The sequence below is a fragment of the Oxyura jamaicensis genome, chromosome 1, assembly GCF_011077185.1.
Source record: "Oxyura jamaicensis isolate SHBP4307 breed ruddy duck chromosome 1, BPBGC_Ojam_1.0, whole genome shotgun sequence".
In the NCBI taxonomy this organism is placed as follows: domain Eukaryota; kingdom Metazoa; phylum Chordata; class Aves; order Anseriformes; family Anatidae; genus Oxyura; species Oxyura jamaicensis.
Genome location: NC_048893.1, coordinates 9,930,720 through 9,953,516, shown reverse-complemented (window position 1 = coordinate 9,953,516; position 22,797 = coordinate 9,930,720). Strand labels below are relative to the sequence as shown.

Sequence of the window (22,797 nt, the reverse complement as noted above, 5' to 3'; positions counted from 1 at the left end):
TTTAAGTATTGAAAGGCCGCAATGAGGTCTCCCTGAAGCCTGTACTGCCTGATTGATGTTACATTTTCTTCTGATAAATCCATTACATTAGCTATCTTCAAGCTGTTTTACATTGATTGCAACAATTTCAAAAAGCTGTTGGTGAACTGTAACTGGGCAGCACGCTCTGGCCATATCTGCTCCTGTGGCTCCGATCAGGATTTCTTCTTATTAAAGTCCCCATGAATAAAGGCATGCATGTAAGCATCCATATCAAATTTCAGGATTTCCTTTTGCTAGGATATATCTCTGTCTTGTTAGAGAAACCACTAGTGATCTGCCAGGAGTAAGGATTTTGGACATGAAAATGAAAAAGAGCTGAACAAGCACAAGTAAATAATACAACCGTAAAATGACATTGCTTATCCCAAGTTGTCTTCATTTATAGCATATAAACATTTTTTTTCTTGCTTCTTTATTCCCATTCAAAATATAAACTATTAATCCTATCGTTGCACACCTCCACAAGCAAATTAAGTTCTTTGTTTTGGGATCCATGCACAGGAGTAGGCTGGGTCTACAGAGTGAACTGGATCTGCTGGTGAACAGAGTGCAAGACCTCATCAACAACTGCCTGATTAAAGACACACCAAAGAAACCAAAAAAAAAATTGCTTTTCAGAACTATATAATTATTTATTCTAAGCCAGTAAAACTAGCAAATGTAGGGGCAAGAAATTATATACACTGACATTATAAAATGAACATCTTTTCACCATTTCACGGTATTGTTATTCTTTTTGTTTGCTCCTGTAAATCTAATTGTCTTTTTCTATCTTACCTCATCTTGGGACTTGACCAGTGTTTCAAATGTTTTTTCTCCACTTTCTCCATCTATCATTTTCTTTCGAATCTATTGGCAAGAAAAATAAATAAAATAAGAACTAGGTATTGCATGTAGCATGATTAAAGTTTCCAGTAATTTAAGGCATTTTATAGAAACACAGGAAATAGTAAGGCATTTGAAAGTCATGGATCTTATTTTTTTTATTTTTTTTAATGTTTCTATTTTCCAGTTTTTCTAATATGAAGTTGCTTTATCCAAATATTTTGAATTAACAGACACGTGTATTAACATTTCTGGTATACTTTGCATATCAAGACAACCCCATGGATGAGAATGTGTTTTGTCTAGAACTTCTAGTGCTTCCCAGCACATCTGTGATTCAGCTAGTTACAGGGATTCAAAACAAAAATTTATATCAGTCAGAGATAAATTCCTCTCTGAAGCAGCAATTCTAAGAAACTGAAGGTGGAATTTAACAGATACCAAGAAGTACTGATTATTATCATTATGAAAGAACAATTTCAAATGAAGTGAAAAAAAATTGTTTGAAAACTTTAAAAGTTAAAATAAAATTCCATTTTATGTCACAAAGCTAACAAACTATTTTAAAATGATTTATAAATGTACTCTTAAATTGGTAACTCCAAAGTATACAGAGGAATTCATTTTTTTGTCAACAATTTAAGTAACTTTATTTCTCATTTCCTTACCACAGCAGTAAGTTTGTATTAATCAAAATCAATGCAGAGAGGGAAAAAAAAAAAAAAAAAAAAAAAATATAAAAATTTTAAAATATTAGATAAATATCCTCTGAGAAGTGTTCTATTTCTAAAAATTTTACAATTTTCCCTTCCCATGAATTAGCACTTAATAAAAAAGACTGGATAAATATTATTTAAATAGAAATTATGGTAACTTTCAAAATGAGAGAAATTCATTGTCTTTGCTTAAGAGTAAACTGAGTTAATTTGTAAAAATCTTTCATTATAACTTCATTGCTCTATAAAGTCAGTATCTGGAAATGTTTTTAATTAAAATTTTTGATTGAAATAGGTTTCCATTCAAAATCTAGAACATGTATTGCTTTTCAGTTACTACACAGTAAAATACAAGCACCAGGTACTAAGAAAGTAGTTAATCTCACCTCAACTTTAATATCATTTTCCAATTCAGCATCTAGAAAATCCAGTGTAACTGGCTCCTGGGATTTTGGATTCTGGAGCAGAATATATTAAGTGATAAAAAATAGAAGACAGAGTAATATAACGTTAGAGATAAATTATTAGAAATCATTATAATCCCTTTGTTTTGAAGTAAGCTACTTACCCATGCTTACCCATTTATTTGCTTACCCATTTATTTTAATCTCTTATAACAAAAAGAATTCCTAGCAGCTCTTTGTCATTTATTTTATTTCATTGGATAGAGAGGCTAATTGGGCAAGTGAAAATCAGGTTAACCTTAATGACTAGTGGCTGTCCACAGTCAGGGGATTCACATTGGGAGGTTGTTTCCCCTGATGCTGGTATGCCACAGACTGCAAGGTGAGAGAAGAAATGTCATAGCATCAGCTCTTAATTTCCTATTAGGCATCCTGCCTCCAAAACGGGAGGGGGAAAGCCAGGAAAGTTTCTCAGCTGGCCAGTAAGGTGAAACAATTGTACTACTTTGCAGTTTTGCCAACAGCAAGAGTACAGATTTGTTGTATTGAGATGGGAATTGACTGTGGTTCAAGACTCACAATGGCAGCAATTGCAATAAAAGATTTCTTATAACATAAATAAATAAATAAATCTTATAAATTAATCTTAAAAATAAATCTTATAAATAAAAGATTTCTTATAACAAAATAAAATTGTTATTATTGTGGGCACTAAAGGACTTCCCTGAGCACCTGGCAGTTTTGAATGCATTTCTCTTGACATCAGTACTGCTATCTCCGTTTAAGAGATAGAAACCTCTGTCACAGAAATGCTGTGCCCTGGCAGCTTCAAGACTCGTGGATGTCATGATGTCTACCGTCCACTATAGATGGTTTGCATCGGTCGTAACTCACATCCCTGAGGAGAGCAAGAGGACCCAGTACTTTGCTGCTGCTGGGCCCAGTTCCGCTGAACTAGCTCCAGCCACCCAGCAGGCTCTACTCCCTTCTCAGTTGCAGTTTGTATTTTCTTGAACAGAACTGTCTTCCACGTGAACTGCCCAGAATCAGTTTTTTTTGTTGTTTTGTTTTGTTTTCTGTTTGTTTGTTTTTTGTTTTGTTTTTGTTTTTGTTTTTTTTAAGGAATTTTGACTCAGTCCCATTGACTTCATATTGCTGCCAAATAATATTAACTGTCTTTAAATGTGGTATAAAAACCCTTGATCCTCATCACTAGGAAGTTATTTAATACACCCACCTGATGAAGGATCTTAGAAAAAAATAACTATTATTTAACCATTTCAATCTGATACTTTAGAATAGGAAATACATTGAGTTTTATTAATTTATTTTGAATGATATACATATATCTTTTGTAATAGGATGGTTCACATATTAAAGGATCTCAAGACCTAGTTTTCTCAGTAACTGAGTACTGTTTCTCATATGATTAGCAATTCAAAATGCGTCATTAGCTGATACTATTATTTCAAGACTAGTGTAATTTCTGATAATGTCATTTTTAGATTATTTCAGTAATCCAGCTACACCAACATAGTTGTAGGATACACTACAGTCCCTTCTTTAAAACGATGATTATATTCCTTTTATGCCAGTAGACAATAGCTGGAATTAGGCAACATACTCTGGCAAAGGTAGATGATGAATGTACATGTGACTTCTATGAAAGAATGCAAGCATGTTTCATCACAATTTAGATGTGTATTCCTAGTTCATATTGGAAGAAAGTTGTCCTGAATAGATGATAAAAGATGCCTTCATATAATGTAAAAGTATATAAAAGATGACTTCATATAATAACCTGGACACTAGTCCTTATTTTCAAAACTGTAATATAGAATAGTATTAGAAGATACGTGACTATTCCTTCATATTCTTAAGGTACAAATGTACCTGTTTCTAGGTATATAGAATTCATTTTCTTAACAAGTAAGACTTTCTTTCTGCTAAGGGAAAAGTGAAGAAATTTATTCATGTACTGGAAAGATTTCAGACAAAGATTCTGGATTATTTTTTTTAATGCCTACTGATAACTTCAAATACATTTTAATTTTCTTATTTATAAAGGATAAATAAAACTCATAACTTTAGTGTAACACTAAAATATGCTCTATACTAATTCAATACATTCAGTACAGCCTTTTCTAATGCATTTTCTTTCCTTCCCCAACAAATCCACACTCTGAAAATAAACAGCAAAAGGCTAAAATGTAAAAATAAATAAAAAGTACATTTTCTTACATGCAATGGATAATGAATAGCACGGTCAAACCCAAACAGCATGCATGAAGGCATTACCATGGCAGAAGTTGCATTTATGAAGTTCACATTCCATTCCAACACACAAAAGAACAGAAAAGAAAAGAAACGGTAAAAAAAAAAAAGAAATAAAAAACCATCACATCAAATCAATAATAATCATTTCAAATGATAACCCGGGCTAGCCATAGTTAAGGAGTCCCAAAGACAAATAGATAACTTTAACAGTCCGTCAAAATTAAAGTACACATTCACAAGCTTTCCTTGTTCTTTTGAAGAATCACCACACATTCTTTATCAGGTATTAATGGCATTTTATATATGAGGAAACAAAGCATATACAGAAATACATTATGTGATGTGCTTGAGGCACAAAAAATCTCTTAGAAATTAGAAAATTCTTAGCCCACTATTTTAAAGGGAAGACTGTTTGTTCCCCACTGTCTTTTTTCCCCATGAGTGTGTATTTACCAGTATTTGGGCTCCATAATTTTCTCTTCCTAGGTTGCCATTTTGTAGGGTTTATTCCAAGCCACGAAGAAACAAACTTAATGTTCAGTTTGCTCTTCTCTTTATTCAGTCATGCACGCAACATGACTAGAATAAGCACAACACGACTACATTCACCAGCACAACTTAATAAAACAAAACAGAAGTAAATCACTAGCAATGAAGCATGCAAATGAAGGGAAATGCAATCCATTTTCAGCATGAAAAATAAAGGCTAAGATCTATTACTTCAATGACAAATCAAGAAGGAAACAAAGAAAGAAAGAACTGGTGCAGCAACATAAGAAACTTAATTAAAATGTCATTGTTGTGTGTATTTGGGAGGTCAGTATTCTCACAAATTATGCAGAAGGCTTCCCTTGGTGTGACTTGCAGGAGCCTAATTCCTGTTCATACCTGGGGTACTGATGAAGATGTGGACTGTCAGGCTTTAAAACTAATGATGGTAAGGAGGCAGAAAAATCCTGGGCCCCAGAGGAAATCGAGAGAACAGCTACCAGCATGGGTGGGAGCCCAATGCTTTTCCTGGGAAGATGGCACAGCCAGGAGATCCCAGCCACAGACAAATTACACCTCAATTCGCTGAGGAGCCAGCTGCGCTCTGAAAATTGAGATTTGGTATGTGCCAGTGCTGATTTCTCCAGCACATATCAAAAAATCTAGCCCAAGGATGGTCTTCCAGATGTGTAAGAACAGCCACTTGAGACTTGGTGAAATCACTGACTTGAAATAGATCAGGATTTTAAACCATGACTTTACTGGTGTTGCTATGGAACAAACTAGTTTTGCATGATATATTCCCGCATGTTTAAGACATTATCAGGATATATTGCATCTAATTTTGCTATATTTCTTGTTATGTAGTTAATCTATTCCTTTAATTCATTTTTTTTTTTAAGTTTTCCTTAGGTGTTTTCTGCTCTTGAATTACATAAATGTAACTAAATGATTTAGATTTGCTAATCTGATAAACCTTATGTAAATAATAGATAAAACACATGCCGTACTCTGACTTCTGTGGAAAAAACAAACAAACAAAAAAACCCTGACCATCTTATTCAAATTCAGTTATGTTATACAGCATATACTGTACAATGAAACTTGGCAATGAAGTCATAAGAATGTTCTTCTCTTGACTTATGGTTTATGCAAGCAAAGCCAGCACAAGTAGTCTCTTTTTTTTTCCCAGTCTTCAAATTTATTTCAAAATCTGAAGAATAATTTTTACAACACAGCTCTAATTAGCACCCATTAGTAAAGCACCATAATTTAACAGAACACCCTTCTCTACAGCCAATAACATGTTTTTTATTATTTAAACAAGAAAGGATGCAGGCTTCATGCTTTGGAAGCTGTTTGTCAAAGTAAACACTTCTTTAGTTAGATTTTTCCTAGTAAGCAGGACAGAAACTTTCTAACATATTTCCAGGTCTATGCACTCTAATGCACTAGTCACCTCCATCCAAAGTTACCTGTACATTGGGTCTCCTTTTTCTCAAATTAACTTTTGGTATGCCCACACCAATATGCTGAAGTAACAGAAAAGCAGTAATTTATATTTTTACACTATTAGTAAACAGCCCACTTATAGAAGTGAAATCTTCCCTACATATCTCTATTTTCCAGTGCACATGTACTGGACCCAGGGACTAGGCCTCATTCTGCCCAGGAGTTCCAAGCTCTCTATCAGAGTTACACACAGGTTTTGTCTAGGGAAACAAAATCTAGACATATGTTAAATGATGTGAATTAAGTTAACAGAGAGTTCTCCCTCCCAATGTACTCTGCCAGAATTAAAATGTGGAATAAGAAGAGTTTCACCTTTTGTTTACTGTTCTGTCTGCCCTGTCTTCCTCTACTTTTTTTTTTTTCAAAATGTAAACCGTAAGGTCAATACTGAATCCAACTGAAAGCACATGGAGTTTTATAATTACCATTAGCTGTATTTTAATCAGAACCATAATAAAAGTGAAGAATATGATGCTAATACTTAGAACGGATATAAAAAACTGAATTACTCACTATTTTCAAATCCTATCTAATTAAGACTGATCTTGTTAACACACGCTTAATGCAAACTAACCACTCAGTCTAGTGACTATACTTATTTGGTGGGACAGGTACCTGTTTTTTTTTCCCAGAAGAATGTGAAAACACACACACATGGGAAGAAAAAGTGTAAAAATCTGCCTTTTTAACAATTTTGAAATTTGTACAAACAACTTCACAAGTTCAGAGTTTCTAAGTTTTTTTTTTTTTTTTTTTTTTTTGTGATACTGCAAGACTTTTTCAAAATATTGTGTTGAACCAGTTTTGATTTCAGGTAACAGATTTCAGAAGGAAAGACACTGAGAAGAAGGCACTACTGGAAGTTTAACACACCCTCACCTCTTCAAAGGTAAAGACGTAGTTATGTTTTAGTTTACATCTACAGAAAAACTGCTGTCAAAGAGGGTTAAGATGTTGTTAGTTAATAAGTTAATGGCTACCAGGATGTTCAACTAAAATTAATATGACATGTTAAAGGAAGTCCATGAGTTCTAAATACATCCATCTTTGGAGTGTACCTTAGTTTTAAAACGTAGTTCTTGTTTCAGTCTGTATAGCATGCACTACCCCAAACAAACTGGGAGTGAAAAAGTCTAGTCTGTGTAACTGTTAATAACAATAATAACAATAATAATGCACAAGCTTAATATTACATTTAGATATTATTCTATGAGATAAAACACATCACATATAAAATATATATTCCTTCTGTTAACAAAATGCTAGTATCATTTGCATATGAGGAAAAGGTAAACCACCTGCTACCATCTGAAGTTCTAATTATCTCTACTGAAGAAAAGATTCTAAATAATGATGCAATTATTTGTCTCAGAATATTTCCCCAAGCATAATCATCAGATCAAAACTTTCAGTTTTTAACACATTATGAAAGCCAAATTTAAATATATAGAAATTGAAGCGCTTGCAAATTATGAAAACCTATAAAATCTACAAAATCCTTCTTTTTCTTCTTGTTCTTTTTAAAAGTGTACTTTCAAAATAAATTAACAGGGATATTCCATCAATAGTTAAGATCGAGTTATTCCTTCTCTTCTCAAAAAGCATACATTTATTTTGCTACACACTTGGCAAAAGTTTTCAAACATTTTTATTGCTTCAGGAAATTCATTCACATATTCATAATGCAAATTTTCTCATCTTGAGAATTAAGTGAATCACTAAAATATGTAGAAGAATTCATCATTTATTTCCCTGCCTTTGACAGTTAAATATGTTGGAGTACTGAAAAACCTCTCTTGTAGCTATTGTAGGACTTTCTGGTGAATAAACATGAGAGGACAGTTGCACAGCCATGAGGTCAGAGACTTGCTGCTACTCTGCCACAGGATCATGGCTGATGGATATGCATCCAATGTACTAAACACAGTATTTCCATGCCTAAAGGCAGCAAGTACAGGCTTTAATTACTTAAGAAGTTTCTCTTAACTGTACTAAATGCTAAGAAATAAATGATAAATGTGAGTAGGATGCCACTGAAGTTTAAAAGCCATACTAGCCTTATTTGCTTGTGTATTGAGTTCTTGCATTTATCATGCCCTTATATTGCTCAAGTCATCTAAATAAGAAATGTTAATATTGACAGCTGAACTACATGGATGTACTCTTTGATCTGCAATACTTACAGTGATTCACAATAATTTCTGAATTGTTATCTGTACATTATCTATCAGCTTGGAGTTTATTTATTTATTTTTATTAATTCAGTTTTAACTTCACCTCTTATAGAATGGTGCATTTGTGCAATGTAAACAATTTGAACAAAAATTGCCAAAAGTGATTTTGCAAGTATGAAGGTTTCAAATTCTGAAATGAGAAAGCATCACAACACTTATTTCACATCTATAAATGCCTGTGTAAAATATACATCTACCTTTCTTATTTTATTTATAACCAAATTCAACAGAAGCTAATATTAGTCTGTTGACAAAGATGGATTTAGATGAAGCCATAAACATGCTGTGGATTTTCCTAACATCCCACAATGGAGAATTCTTTACTATTGTTCTCGGGGACTTTAGACAGATCTTATGTATTTCTGTTATTTCTGACAATGTCCCCATACAACGAAGAACTAAATTAGAAGGCTTTTCATACCTTTGGTTGGAGATTTGGATGAAGTAGCACATACCCATTAGGATCAATTGCAAAATAATATCCATTTGGACAAAGCTGAAAGAAAGAAGTGAAGTCTGGCATTATAAAGCTTTAAGTAATAGAATTAATCAGTGGTTTTAAAACAATGGCCACATTTAGGAAAATAGATTGCCTTGGGCATCATGAAATATGTGAGATATTAATCTCAAGAAGAACATTTTTGAATGTTTACTCTTTTAGAATCATGAACTTGGTAGAATATTTTGGGCTTATGGGACCTCTGGTGGTCACCTGGCCCAACCCTCCACTAAAAGCAGAGAGAAATTGAAAATAACATCCTTGTTCAAGCTTAGACATGTTTGAAGAAGGTCTTTGAATACCTCCAAGCATGGAGGTTCCACAACAGGCAACCTTGCATGAGCAGGCAACCTGCTCATGTTTAACTACCCTCACAATAATTGTTTTTCCTTATTTCTAGTTGGAAGTTTTCCTCACACAATTACAATGATTGATTCTTGTATTTTGCTATAAACCTCCAAGAAAAGTCTGTGTCAGTCTAGGTCCATCCAGAGAGTTGCATTCAATGATTCAGTGACCAGGCAGAGATCATTGACGAGTGTCGTCCCTCAGTGGTCTATACTGGGACCACTTCTGTTTAATATCTTTATTAACGACAGACAGACAGAACAGGTACAACCACAGCAAGCATGTGGATGACAGCAGGCTCAGTGGTGGTGATTTTCTTGGAAATTCCCTAACTAGATGTCTAAATACATATATCAGTCATACTGGGTAGTGTACAGAGAGATATGTATATTTAAGAATTTTTCTATAAAGAATTGTCCTATATAAATGCTAAGAAGTATTATTACTACCTTTAGTAATTGTTCATTTTGCACTGTGATAAGAACCAAACACTTGACTGGACAGCAGCCTAAGGCTACAGAATAATAAATACTTGGAATACACCACCCAATATAAAACTTGACTTTTATGGATGCATACTGATGGACAATTCATATAAAAGCTCAGAAACAGCTGGAGAGAAAACTGTCAGAAAATCTACAATAATGGAAAAGAATATATGAAAAGAGGCCTGCTGGTATTTTGAGTCATTGCTGTATGAGTTATGAATGACTTATGAAAAATTATACATAAATTGCACATAAAGAAAAACCACCAACACAACCAACTCACCGTAAAGCGGGGTGTCAGTTTTTTTATGTCCTCCAGAGAGACATCAACCCCCATTACTCCAAGAATCAGCTGATTCTGGTAAGATTCAAAAATGTTAGAATATGTTTGTCATATTTACAATGCAGAATAACTGCAAGATGTTGAATTTTAATTTTGCCTTCATCTCGTTTGACAATACTACTTGAAAAGTTGCTTATTTACTGATGTGCCTATTTTAAATACTTCAAATAATAACAAAAGTGATTCAAAATAATAATCAGAAGTTAGTATAGAATACGAAAATGGTTTATGAAGATGAAAATAGATGCTTTTCTGGATGAACAAACAATAAATGCAGGAACAAAAGAGGTGAAAGATGTTTTCTGTCAAACTGGTATAAACCATACAGAGCTACTAATACATCCTCAGGTTGGGCAACCGACAATTAACCTCTTTTGGCTATGGAACAATGATGAATAAAACCAAAAGCAAATAAGTGACTATAACAATCATCAGCATCTGATATTTAAAAAGCAGCATTCTGATTTTGGAAAGAGGACATAAACTGATTCCTTATCAGACAGTAATAGGAGTAGGGAAATATATTTAATACTTAGATTTTAATATGTATACACAGTGCTATTTTGTATTATCATTACAACCAGATCATTTAAAGTCTCTACATCTTTGCCTTCTACCCTGAAACATCATAACTTCACTGATTTGTTATAAATTATCTGGACTTCCTTTCTTGGCAAGGCCTAAATTATATCTTCTTCTATTTTCCCATCTACTGAGCCCTTAGCTCATTTTCACTGCCATCAGGTCACAGAGATAGATCAAGGAATGTCATACCCTGAAACTCAGAACTACAAAAAGGGTCATCTACATATTCTTCCCAGGAGGTTATCAGGCAACTAGAGAAGACACATTAGTTTCTGATGTAGAAGACAATTGAACTGTAGAAAGTTTTGTGGAAATACACATATTTTTTTTCAATGTATTTAAGCATTAAATGGAATTAAAATAACTGAAATATGTTTGTTTTACTTTAAGAAAAAGCTTACTATTTTCCCATTTTGTTCCTTTGTTAGATTGAAGACAGGCAGAGTTCCTGTAATCACAAGGCCCAGCTCCTAGGAAACAATCACATGAAGATGGGAGAAAAAAAACTTTTTAATTAAATAACAAATATTGTGGTATAATACATTAGAAAAATCCACAGATTACAGTAGCTAAATTCTAGAGTAGAGTCTTGACTTTAAGTATGAAAAAAAAAAAAAGAATGGTAGTTACGCTTCATTGATTTTATCCATAGAAAGTCGAAATTGCATTTTTTGTGAACATGTATGAATAAAAATAGTACATTGCTTTTTAAAAATAGATGGTGTGCAACAACTTGGGATGTAATAGTTTAATAAAAACTAAATGCTACGAAAATGAGTTAATAGCTACAGTTCTCACTATACTAAGATCTTTGCAGAGTAGAAAAAAGGAAAAGGAAAAAATCCAGATCAAACTAAAAGATAATTAATAGGTAATCAACAAATACAGTCAGGCAAAAACAACACAGAAAAATCCACCAGGTAATGCTACAAGTTCTCATATCATCACTGCTTTCTTGCAACGACCATCATCAGTTCTACAAGATCACATGGTCTCTTCTGGTACTGAGGCAAAGAATTTGTACTTATTTGGGAAGATATAACAAATTGGCTTTTCCTTTAACAGTCACAATCCATACCAAATATAGGATTCAGAAAACCATACATTTAGATAACCAGAAATGATTGGTTTTCCATCCTAAATTGTTCACAGGTAGGTTTCTATCATTTTTGTGTTATTTTGTATTTAAAAATTTGTTTTCTTTCTCTGGTACTTTCTCTTTTCTTCCTTCTGTGTATTTTTACTGAGGAGTCATGACCTCTCTTTGCTTCATTAGAATAAAATAAGCTAGAATACTTTATTAACTCACTTTGATGAAATCAACTCTCCATTTCCTCTATCTAGTAGAATCTTTTCGAATTGTAATGCACCTTTCATTAACTTAATTTTCTGTATCAAATTGAAAGGTGATGAGATCGGGGTTAGTAACATTACAACAAGCAAGGTGAAAAGAAGTAGACTTTTTCAGAGAGTAAGAAAAGGAGAACTGGAGATGAATCAGAGAAAAAGGTACGTGGATATTCTTTAGTAGGACCATTGAAGAGATAAATAATAAAACAGGGAAGGTACATATGGGGGAAGGGAACACCCTCCCCCCTTCTCCCAATGTACAATAAGAGAGGACAATGGCTGTGAATAAAGTGTGAATAACTGGAAAATCTAACAGGATCTGAAAATTCTGGGATTATTTTGCAGAAAGCAAGGCCAGAGCAAAAGTATAGTGGACACAGAAGGGTGAGAAAAGAGATTCAAATTGCCAACATACATCAAAATTTTAGCGACAGTCTTGAGAGACAGCCTCAAGTTAGAGTACCTCTTTAGGACTTCATGATTTGAATCTAAACCTTACATTAGTATTTTCAAAAAGTGTACCACTCCAGCAGGCTGAATTCACATGTGAATTTTGCCCCCAGAAATGCTGCTGGAATCAACTCTTCTGACACAGTAAGAGAAAAAGAATAGGACACAGTGATAAAGTACAAGAAATACAAGCCCTACAGGAGCTTGCTTTAGGAAAATTAAGATAAAGAACCAGTGTTACAAATCAGTTTCAGTTAACACCAACCACTGGGAGGAGAGAACAAAATGGAGTAGATTAGTCACACCTGTGCCCTCATCTGTGATGAGAAAGTTCACGGATTTCAACCTTTACCTCAACAGTTTAGCTTGGGTTTGTCTTCGCCTAATAAATATATTACTAAAATGTCCTACTTTTTATAAATACATACATATGCAAACACACAAATATACATATATATATACAAAGGCACTTAGAAAACACACACATGCAGAAAAGCTTGAAGGAAAGGCTGAATGAACATACTGAAAGCATACAAAAACATGACAGATGTCTGCAGGTATCACTCTTCATTAAACAGATCTCTTTCTATCCCCAGTTACAAATTTAGCTGTGACTTGACAACAGGATGTGTACAGACGTATGAACTTTGGTCATAACATCCTTTATGTTTCCAGTAAGTACCTCAACAGTAACCAAGAAAACATGGTTAATGAACTTCTGGCCATTGAAATTCCAAAGAAAAATGGGTTCCTCAGTGTCACGCTTGGTTCTATGATGTGCTGATAAAAAATTTACTCTAATGCTGATGGATAGGAGGAAGTGGACTTTAACATGACATTAGATGACTATGTGAACTTGGATAAATACATGATTCCAGATGACCATTTTACAGTAATTTTTGCCTAGTTAGAGTTACTCAGAAGAAGGTTATCTAGAGCAACAGATTGGATAGCTGCTAATAATACATTGCAGTTTGTAGTTTCCTGAATATGTTTGTTTTACAAGACCAAAATGATAAATTTAGCAGTAAGGAAAGCACTTCATATATCTTTTTGTTTATTTCCCCATTATATACACTGTCCAATTAAAGAAATCATTACCTTGAGCAAGCAAATAATTACACTAACTATGGTGCTTTAAAAATCCAAGGTCAAAATTTGTACAAATACCCAGTAAAACTGACAGGTTTCATTCTGTCTGGAATTCTTAGAAAAATAATAATAATAATGAAAGAGCAAGAACTCCACACCAATAACGCAACCGATGATCTCTAGTGCTGCACAGGTACAATGCAGGAAAATTTTTGCTTCTTATTTTTTCTTTTGCTAATTTGAGGACATCCATGACCTACACTTAAGGATCTGTGATTAGGATTAATTGTTTTCCTCTGTTAAAGTTGAGGTCAGTCATCAGAATACCAGATGCAAAGACCAGCATGTTCAGAAAATTGCTCTATTGAAGAATTCAGATGCTGGAAATGCAAGAATATTATGTTTGAAACTATAGAAAATTGAATCTGAAAATTGGGACTGTGGAAAATGGAGCCCTATACTTACTGATTTGCCATGCCTTTCTTCTGAATAGACCAAGATCTTACTTTACTAGAGATAAATAACAGTCATACCAGAGCATCCAGATAGACATTTGTCCATTGGACCTGTTTCGCTTTCTCTCCAGCTAAAACCATTGGTCTTCCCAAAACATCCAGATATTCCTGCCAAAAAGTGTAATAAACTCATCAGAAGGTAGTTATCAAAGTCCAGAAACAGCAATGAAAAATAAATAACACTATCAAAATAAAAGCTATGGAAAAAAAAGATATATAAAAAAAAAGTCAAAATTCACCAATACGGGAATTTTATTTATTTACGGTTTACTACCCAACAATTCAGTCTTCAGTTACAGTATCTACTGCTAATGCAATCCCTGTATTTCTATGTCTGTTGCTCATTCACATGGACCTTACAGATCCTTATCCACTGCTGTCTTTCTATGAAGTGAAAATTACAATTATTTCTGTTCAAAAATAATTGCTAATGCCATAATGAAATTATAAGTAGATCACAGAGCCTTCAGCTCAGAAGAGACAGTGGGCCATGAAGAGAGAGTGGTAACAGCTGGGTCCTACAGCAAGAACTTGCATAACTCCTATTGCAATAAAACTTTCAGATTTTTAAACCTGCATAGTCCCTACCTTCCCTTAGTTCTGGAGTGCAGATAGAGTTGATGATCTTATGAGATATAAGATTTCTGGTCTGGTTCGGAAGTGGATGCCATCAAACTTGTTTTAGTCTTCAACCTTTCCAATTTGTCATAATATATTAGGAATATTTCTTGCCAGACACTATCTGGAAGAGTTTAACAGCATCAAAGGACTCTAATTCAAACCAAAAAATGATTTTTTTTTTGTTTTTTTTTCCAAAAAAAAAGTCATGTCTGGCCTCAGAAAGACAAAAAACTGCTATGGTAGTTCTTTGCTTTTCTGGACATATAAATACATGAACTTTCATAAAACAGAAATGAGTATCTGTTCATCTACACTGACAATTTGGATCGTATCATGTAATTCCAGGGCCCTGTAATTATCTACACTGATGTCTCCTAAATTATCCCTGGATTTTGAAGAGTAAAAGCTATGACTGCTTGGAACAATCCAGGAACCTCTCGAATAAGCAGGACTGTATCAGGCCACTGTTTCTGCCCAGCTCAGTTCAGACATATTAACAGGTTTATGCCTTCTCATGGTTCTATGGCTTTCTCCAATCAATACAAATCTGTAGGATCATGCTCTAAGTCTGGCATGAGGCAGACTCTGAATGTCTAGACAAGCTATAAGAAATTGCTGTTTTTAAATAACTTTATAAAAGTTGCTATAATGATTCACAATCAAAGAGGGACCCTGTAAGGACAGGAAGAAAATTGAGCCCAAAATATATCCTTTGTGCAGAAAAGGTTTGCAGGATATAGATCACTTCAAACACTAGGGTTGTGTGGACATGGCCAGCCAGCTTTAGAGGATGCTACCAGGACTAGCGTGTATGCAAGCCACTGTATGCTAGCTGTCCAGGGTAATAAGGATCACATTAGAAATTGACTCACTGCAAGTACACAAAAGGAAAAAATAAATTAGAATACTCTAACAGATTAATACTTCATATATAAATGAAAGCCTTATTTTTTTTCTCTGTTCTTAATGCATTGTGTCTTTATATTTTAGAACAGAAACTACTCTACTTTGTGATGCAACTGCTTCTGCCTTTTGCAATCATACTTACCTGGGTGTTTATTCTTATGGCTCCAATGGATGGAATTTCATAATAATAACCTAAAATTCGGAACAGAAATAACATTACCTTACTGTAATACAATTCTAACCCCCCTTACCTTAGGGAATTGAATTTTCCTTGTAATTTCTAATTAAAATTTTATAGAAACTGTCATATATGGATGAAATCCCTTTTTTGTCAATGCCACAGCAACATGCAGCCACATATGATGGGTCACCATATCATACAAACCAAGCTAGTGTAACTCTTAAGTATTGAGAGCGTATTATGTGTTTCTTTTATTTGCTGTCTCTAAAACTGAGATAATGTACTGAATTTGTATTCCTGTAATCTGAGTTACTTTGATGTGCCAGCATATTTAATGGCCATTTTAATACACTGTGATAGCAACAGTGAATATGCTGAATGCACAGAAGAATGCAAGTACAGTCTACAGCAATATTCATCACTGATATTTGTTGGAATTAAAAATATTGCCTATATTCATCAATAAGACTGAAAACAAAGGTACACTAAGCTTCTGATTCAGAATGTGATATCCAGTTTCAGATAGCATGAGTTTGTAAGTCAAATTGGAGTGAAGGAGCAGGACTGGAGAGGTCAGAGTATTGAGGTTAGACACTTACTTTGCCTTAAATAATGTGCAACTTGATAATAAGTTAAAAGTTCTAATTAAGGACAAGTTAAATAAAAGTTTTCCTCTTTGGATGTACAAAGAATTGTATCAATTTTGAAAAGATGAGTATGATCATTTTCCCTTGATAACATGACATAGGTGGTTATTCTGTAAGCCAGTTGGTTTGTTTTAGCACAATGGAGTTTACATAGTACTTTGAGATACCAAGACATTACTTTAAAAATCCTTGTTCAAAAATCAAATGCTGATCTTCTGCACAGTACAAAATTTGTTCTTTGTGAAGTTGTAGTATCTTCTGCATAACTTAAGTCAGCATACAGAGGGATTGGTGAGGTTATGATACACATGCTGTTCACCCTGGCTATAGATTTTTCTATATCATTTTTTCTACATCTATATCTTTCTCATTCTCTTACCTTTGGTTTATCCTATTCTTATACCTCTTCTTCTTCCGTGGCTGTCTTCATTTTCAGGACCCTCTGAAATGTCTCCTGCCTCTCACCTCTTGCTTCTCACTGATTTTTTAATCATTGATTTTTTAAACTAATTTTCAGTCAGACTTGGAAGGTGGTCCATTTAAAATACAAAACAGAAAAAAAAAAAGAAAGAACCCTAACCAGCCAACCAATCAAACAAAAAATCCCTTTGTCCAAACTCCTTAATATAAAACATCTTTGCTTAATTTTCTTATCTGTCATCAATTCCATCTTTTTCATAAATGTCTATTACAACAGGAGTGCTCTAAATTGATCCATAATATCTTATTTTTATAGTAAGAAATACTGTATCATATTTTTCTTACAGCATACTTTTAAATAGTCAAACATGTAAACATATTATCTATGCACATGTATATACACATTTATTTCAAGTAACTTTTTGTAACTTTGATTAAAAATAGAAGAAAGCTAATTTTTTCCTCTCTTTTTTTTTTTTTTTGCTCTAGCAAAGAACAGTCTCAAAGACACAGTACCTTTATTTTCACAGGCCATCCACTGTATAGGTCCTTTATCATAATTATGTTGACCAACAGAAAATGTGAACACACGTACCTATCCAAATCAAAAAACAGCAACAAATATAACTTAACTATATGTAATTACTTAGCCGTTACCCTCAAGTTAATGATAGTTGGATTTTTGATATATTTGATCAGAAAATGAAAGCTATGAAGTTACAGTTTGATATCAGTACAATAGATTCACGTAAGATTAATGCATAGATGCATTATGACATTTTACATATTCCCATTAAATATTTGGGCCCACCAAGCAGAACTCGTGAATAATGTTTTCATACATCTTTCATGCTTTAAATCTCTTACACTGGTTACTGTCCATAAACCATTTCAATTTCATTTATATTTTTCTAGGACATTAATAATAACTCTTCAGGTTTTATTAAATCAGTTGCCATTAGAATTCCCAATTAATTAAAATCAATATATGCATGGGTAGCAGAATTCAAAGCAACGTAGAAGAGCATTTTTGTTTTGCTTAAACTTTTTTTCTTGTAAAACCACTAAATTAGTTCAACAGCATTCGATGGATTAAGATGCTGAAATTTCACTTTAAACTCCTGATATTCATTAAAGCTGTGTGTTTTAAAAGATCAGTTCTATTCTGTTTAGCCAATGCAATTCCAATTTATCTCTGCAACTCAGGGGAGTCATAGTTCCAGAGAAATACAAAAAAATGCTGTCCAAGTTTTGGACAGAAAACAGGATTTTCAGCTGAGATTATTTTCCATGCCAATTGTCTGATCTGAATGAGAAAAAAATAAAACAAGCAAACAAACAAACAAAAACTAATATTATTTCTGTACACAGATGAAAAATCCTACAAGACACAGAAAACTACAATTACTGTGTCTTGGTTTCCAGTTGAATACTTTGCTCAGAAGATTAACTTTTCTGGAAAAGTTAATAAAAATATTTTCCCAACAGTTTTAATAGCTGATCACTATTACTATGTCCATCTGAAGGACTGTCCAAGTACCAGGTGGCCTTTTCCTTTTCAGACATCTCTTTCTTTATAGACCTCTAACTTTACCACAGAACGCAGATCACAATATGAAATCAGAATACAAATTCCTTTATCTGGGACTGAGTAAAACGGTAATGTTTTCTTTAAATACAGTATTCACAATATGAAGTTGCAGATACTCCTTGTAAACTACTCTCTGATTGTTTCTACATTTTTAAGTGGTTATTTATACATTTTTTCATCACTTTATTTAGCATGAGCTATTACTACATAAATCTTAATTTTCCAATAAGGAACAAAAACATTGTGACACTATCAGAGCTTACACATTAACCCAGAGATATAAGAATAGCTCCGAATCATCAGTCAGCAGCTAGCAATTGGCAAAACTTTATTACAGATGACCTCTATATGGAAGAAGGGCAAACCAAGGTTTGTGCTAGATGTCATTTTAATTAGCAATGTTTTGATTTTCTTTATCTGTATAAACCCTTTGCTTCTAGAAGAACAAAAGCAACTACTCATACACATATATACATATTTTTTACATGCAGACAAAATTTGAAGCTCTAATGAAACCAATCTTTACATTTCTCAGTAACTATTCAAGCCAATTGGAAGTTTTAGTTACACAGACAGGTATGGGAATGATTGTACATGTGATGCTAAAATATTGTTCTCTTAGTTCATCTGGATAGAAACAGATGAAAAATACCTTCCATTACCTTGAAAATGACTATACTGCTAGTGAGAACATGACTTCAACTGATATATTTGTAACTTTATTATTATTACATTACTATATTACATTGTAAAATCAAGTTACATTTGCCATCCCCCATTTGTTGTTCACCTCTTTTAAAAACTGCAAGCTATAACCCTTCTAGACCTTTCTGCTTCTATTTAATTACCACCCATTTTTTCCCAAGCTAAATATCACAATGTTGTTTTCTATCAGTATCTCTCAGCTCACATGGTCCCTGTCTTCCGCTCTTCTTTTGGACTCACAACTGTTCCCAGTTTAGTGTCCACTAAACAATTAATTAAGATTACATTCTTAAGAATTATGGTGAAACAAAGACAAAACCCACTAAAGACCACTAGTTAGATAGGTGAGTGACCCGATGTCTCTTTTGGATTAAAAGTAACTAATTAAGTAAGAAAGACTCATGTGGATTTGCTTGCATGTGTATAAAACACCAGTCAATTAGACTGCACTGTCTTGCATTTGATCTCAAATACAAAAATGAAACACTGCGTTGGACTGAAGTTTCAAAATGATATGTAATTTAGGGAAAAGAAGCAGCATGTCAAATCTGCAACTAATCTATAAAGAATTCAGAATTTAAATTATTGACAACAAGCAGAGGACAATATATCTGATTTACTGTTCCTTGGATAATTAAGAGAGATAAAGAACTGCAATGAAAATTGGAGTTTTTAATTGTTACTTGGTTTGGCAAGAGGGTGGAACATTCAAAAGAGTTTTCTTTTTCCTATTGCCTCATCTGGAATTGAGTAGAATGACAGCCCAGCTGGAAAAATGAGTCAGCAAGTCAAATTAAACAAGACAATTTTAGAAAAAAAAAAAAAAAATGCTCTGTGCTAACATTTTCTGTGACATGACCCAGAGTCAGCCAAAGGACTGAGATGAATCTGCATGTACATTTTCCTTATAGACATCTCTCCAAAAAAGACAAAAGGTTTCTAAACTTAAAAAGACAAGTTTAATTTCTTTTAGTAGGAAATTTATAAATGAGAACTTGGAGCAATTAGATCAGAAACAATGGATATAAGCACCTCTCCCTTTGCTTGTCCTTCCATCCAAGTTTGGTTTCAACCATCTAAGTGGATTTCTGAGTTGAAGCAAACTGCCAAGTGTCTTTGATCCCAAGAAGTTTTTTTTCCATCTGAAATAACCACTGAGGCCTGATTATTTATTCTCTGTCCTTCTCTGCAGTCTCTCAGATTCTGCGTACGCTACAAGCTCCTGGGTTCTTTTGCCTAGGTCTCTTTCCTGCCCCCAAACCTTTCCCTAGGGAAAAAACAATCTTGCCTCCTTACAAGGGAGATCCATTTGTTCTCTTCCTATAGAAACGTAACAATAAAATCAATAGAAAAAACAATAGAACAATCAGGAAGGGAAAAAAAAAAAAAAAAAAAAAAGAGTTGCCATACTTTCTGGTTTTCATTGGGACTACTGAAAATAAAGTTCTTCTAGAAAACTCACAGCCTTATGATGGAGAAGAACTAAAGATGGGCCCCATCCTGCTCTGCCAGACAGGTCAGATCAGTCAGGTCAGACAGGTCTTGAAACTGTTCTTAAATATAAGAGCCCTAATTTTCACTAACAAGTGAAAGTCCAGAGCTGCGTTAGTTCTTTCAGGATACCATGTGCTGATAATGGGTAGCTCAGTCTCTGTATTCCACATTCTCTGAAACTAGTCTTGGGGGAGAAAACACACACTTTCATTCTTTTTATCATTTATTTACAGTATAAATAAAGTAGAGCAATATCCTTATTAAAGTTAAAAAGTTTAGAATGTAAGATGTAAGGACAGACAGAAAGTGGCAAATGCTGCCCAGAGAGGCTGTAGTCTGCATCCTTCGAGGTTTTCAAGACCAGACTAGATAAAGCTCTGAGCAACCCAGTCTGATCTTAGTCCTGACCCTGCTTTGAGAAGGACATTGGATGAGACCTCATGAAGGCCTTTGCATCCTGACTTATCCCACAATCCTTTGAAGGATATCAAAGAAAAAAAAAAAACTAAATACAACTCCTAATCAGAGAAAATAGTAGACAACAGAAAGAATGGTACAGAAAATAGAGGAAGAAGTACTGTATTAAGGAAATATTATATAATATATTATAATAATATATAGTTCAGGAGTCGGACTCAATGATCCTTGTGGATCCCTTCCAACTTGGGATATTCTACAATATATCCTAATTATATAATTACTTTGCTTTTTATTTTGCACTTCTCTCTGTCAGAAAAAGTGTATAAAGATCAAGATGAACAGAAGCATTCTGACTGCTACAGATGAGGGGATAAAGGCACTCAAGAGAGTTGTGAGGAAAACAACTGACAAACGATCCACAAATAGGCTACTCTGTTTACAGATCTCAGTTGCATTTTTTCCTATCTTATTTCTTCATTTTGCTATTGGAATAAAATAAAGCAAGATTAAATTAGACTCTTCCTTTGGATGTGTCATGTTATGAGTACTACTGAAATGTAAACAACCAGAGTGAAGTTAATTCAAAGCAGTAACTAAGCACGAAATCACACTTACTGTTCAGACTGCTACAAACACGTGTAGGCAATATGTGTAGTAGGCCTGTAAGACTTTGAGAAACTGCAACCCTTTTGCAAGAAGTTCTGAGTGGATGAATATGCATTTATTTTGACAGATAAATTATATTTCTTAAATTCTGTGCTGCTGTATTGGGAAAGCTACCAGTAACCATCCATGTGCATCACTTCATTATTCTGTTTAGGAGGAAATTAACTGTCTTTTGGAGATATGTATTTCTCCTTATCAGATATCAAGAGAGCTACATAGTTACTTTACATGACTATTAATTAACAAAATGAATCCCATCATTTTACCACAAACATGTAAGAGTGTGCAAGACTGCATCTCTGCATCTTTTTCCACCATTAATTAAACTTGAGTCAAAAATTGATCTCATCAAACTTCTGTTTTCATAACAGTATGATTTCAGAGTATATTAATCTGTCCTTTATAGCTGCAGATAAAAACTCTTTTTTTATTTTTATTTTTTTTTGGAGTATTTTATGGAGTAAATAATTCAGTAATTCCAAAATAATTCTGGAAATTATTTTTTCCCATTACTGTATTTATATAGATTATCAGATATGATAAAAAACTGTTTGCAGTTAATATTTAATAGGCATACTTCTGAAATGATAACAATATACAAAGCCTATTTTTCTGAATAAAATCATAAAACTGCTTTTCTATATCTCATTATGCATTCTGTCTCCTAAATCCCTTTTATGCACAGCTTTTAAACCACTTAATCAATTTGGTACTCTTCTGATCAGGGAATTTTGTGGTTTTCAAGCTGCCACAGTTTAACTTCCCAAAATTCGCACAGTTAAAATTCTTTTTTCTTTTACTTTTCTTTACATCCATGGACATACTCCCATAATCGAACAGAAATTTGAAGATGATTTCTCATTTTGCTATGAACTAACTGAGACCAAAAAGTATTTATGACCAATTTGCACCTAGAACAGAACTTCAGAGACATGATCTGAATACCCTATAGACTAATTTAGAAATTACCTAGGTTA

At 33.6% G+C, this 22,797-nt stretch overlaps 1 protein-coding gene across 8 annotated transcripts in view; it reads right to left on the bottom strand.

Annotated features, from left to right (window-relative positions):
• Positions 1–22,797, bottom strand: part of CACNA2D1 (calcium voltage-gated channel auxiliary subunit alpha2delta 1) — a 393,216-nt gene that overhangs the window by 36,640 nt on the left and 333,779 nt on the right. For 4 of the 8 annotated variants that reach the window (XM_035343652.1, XM_035343643.1, XM_035343645.1 and 1 more), the window contains exons 13-21: positions 17,461–17,539; positions 15,839–15,888; positions 14,188–14,277; positions 11,164–11,232; positions 10,118–10,192; positions 8,921–8,995; positions 6,229–6,285; positions 1,970–2,041; positions 820–891 (exon numbers count right to left, since the gene is read on the bottom strand). In XM_035343652.1, the coding sequence (XP_035199543.1) occupies positions 820–891; positions 1,970–2,041; positions 6,229–6,285; positions 8,921–8,995; positions 10,118–10,192; positions 11,164–11,232; positions 14,188–14,277; positions 15,839–15,888; positions 17,461–17,539 (639 nt within the window). The remainder of the gene's footprint in view (positions 1–819; positions 892–1,969; positions 2,042–6,228; positions 6,286–8,920; positions 8,996–10,117; positions 10,193–11,163; positions 11,233–14,187; positions 14,278–15,838; positions 15,889–17,460; positions 17,540–22,797) is intronic. The other 4 variants (XM_035343672.1, XM_035343683.1, XM_035343694.1 and 1 more) reach the window with 2 other exon arrangements.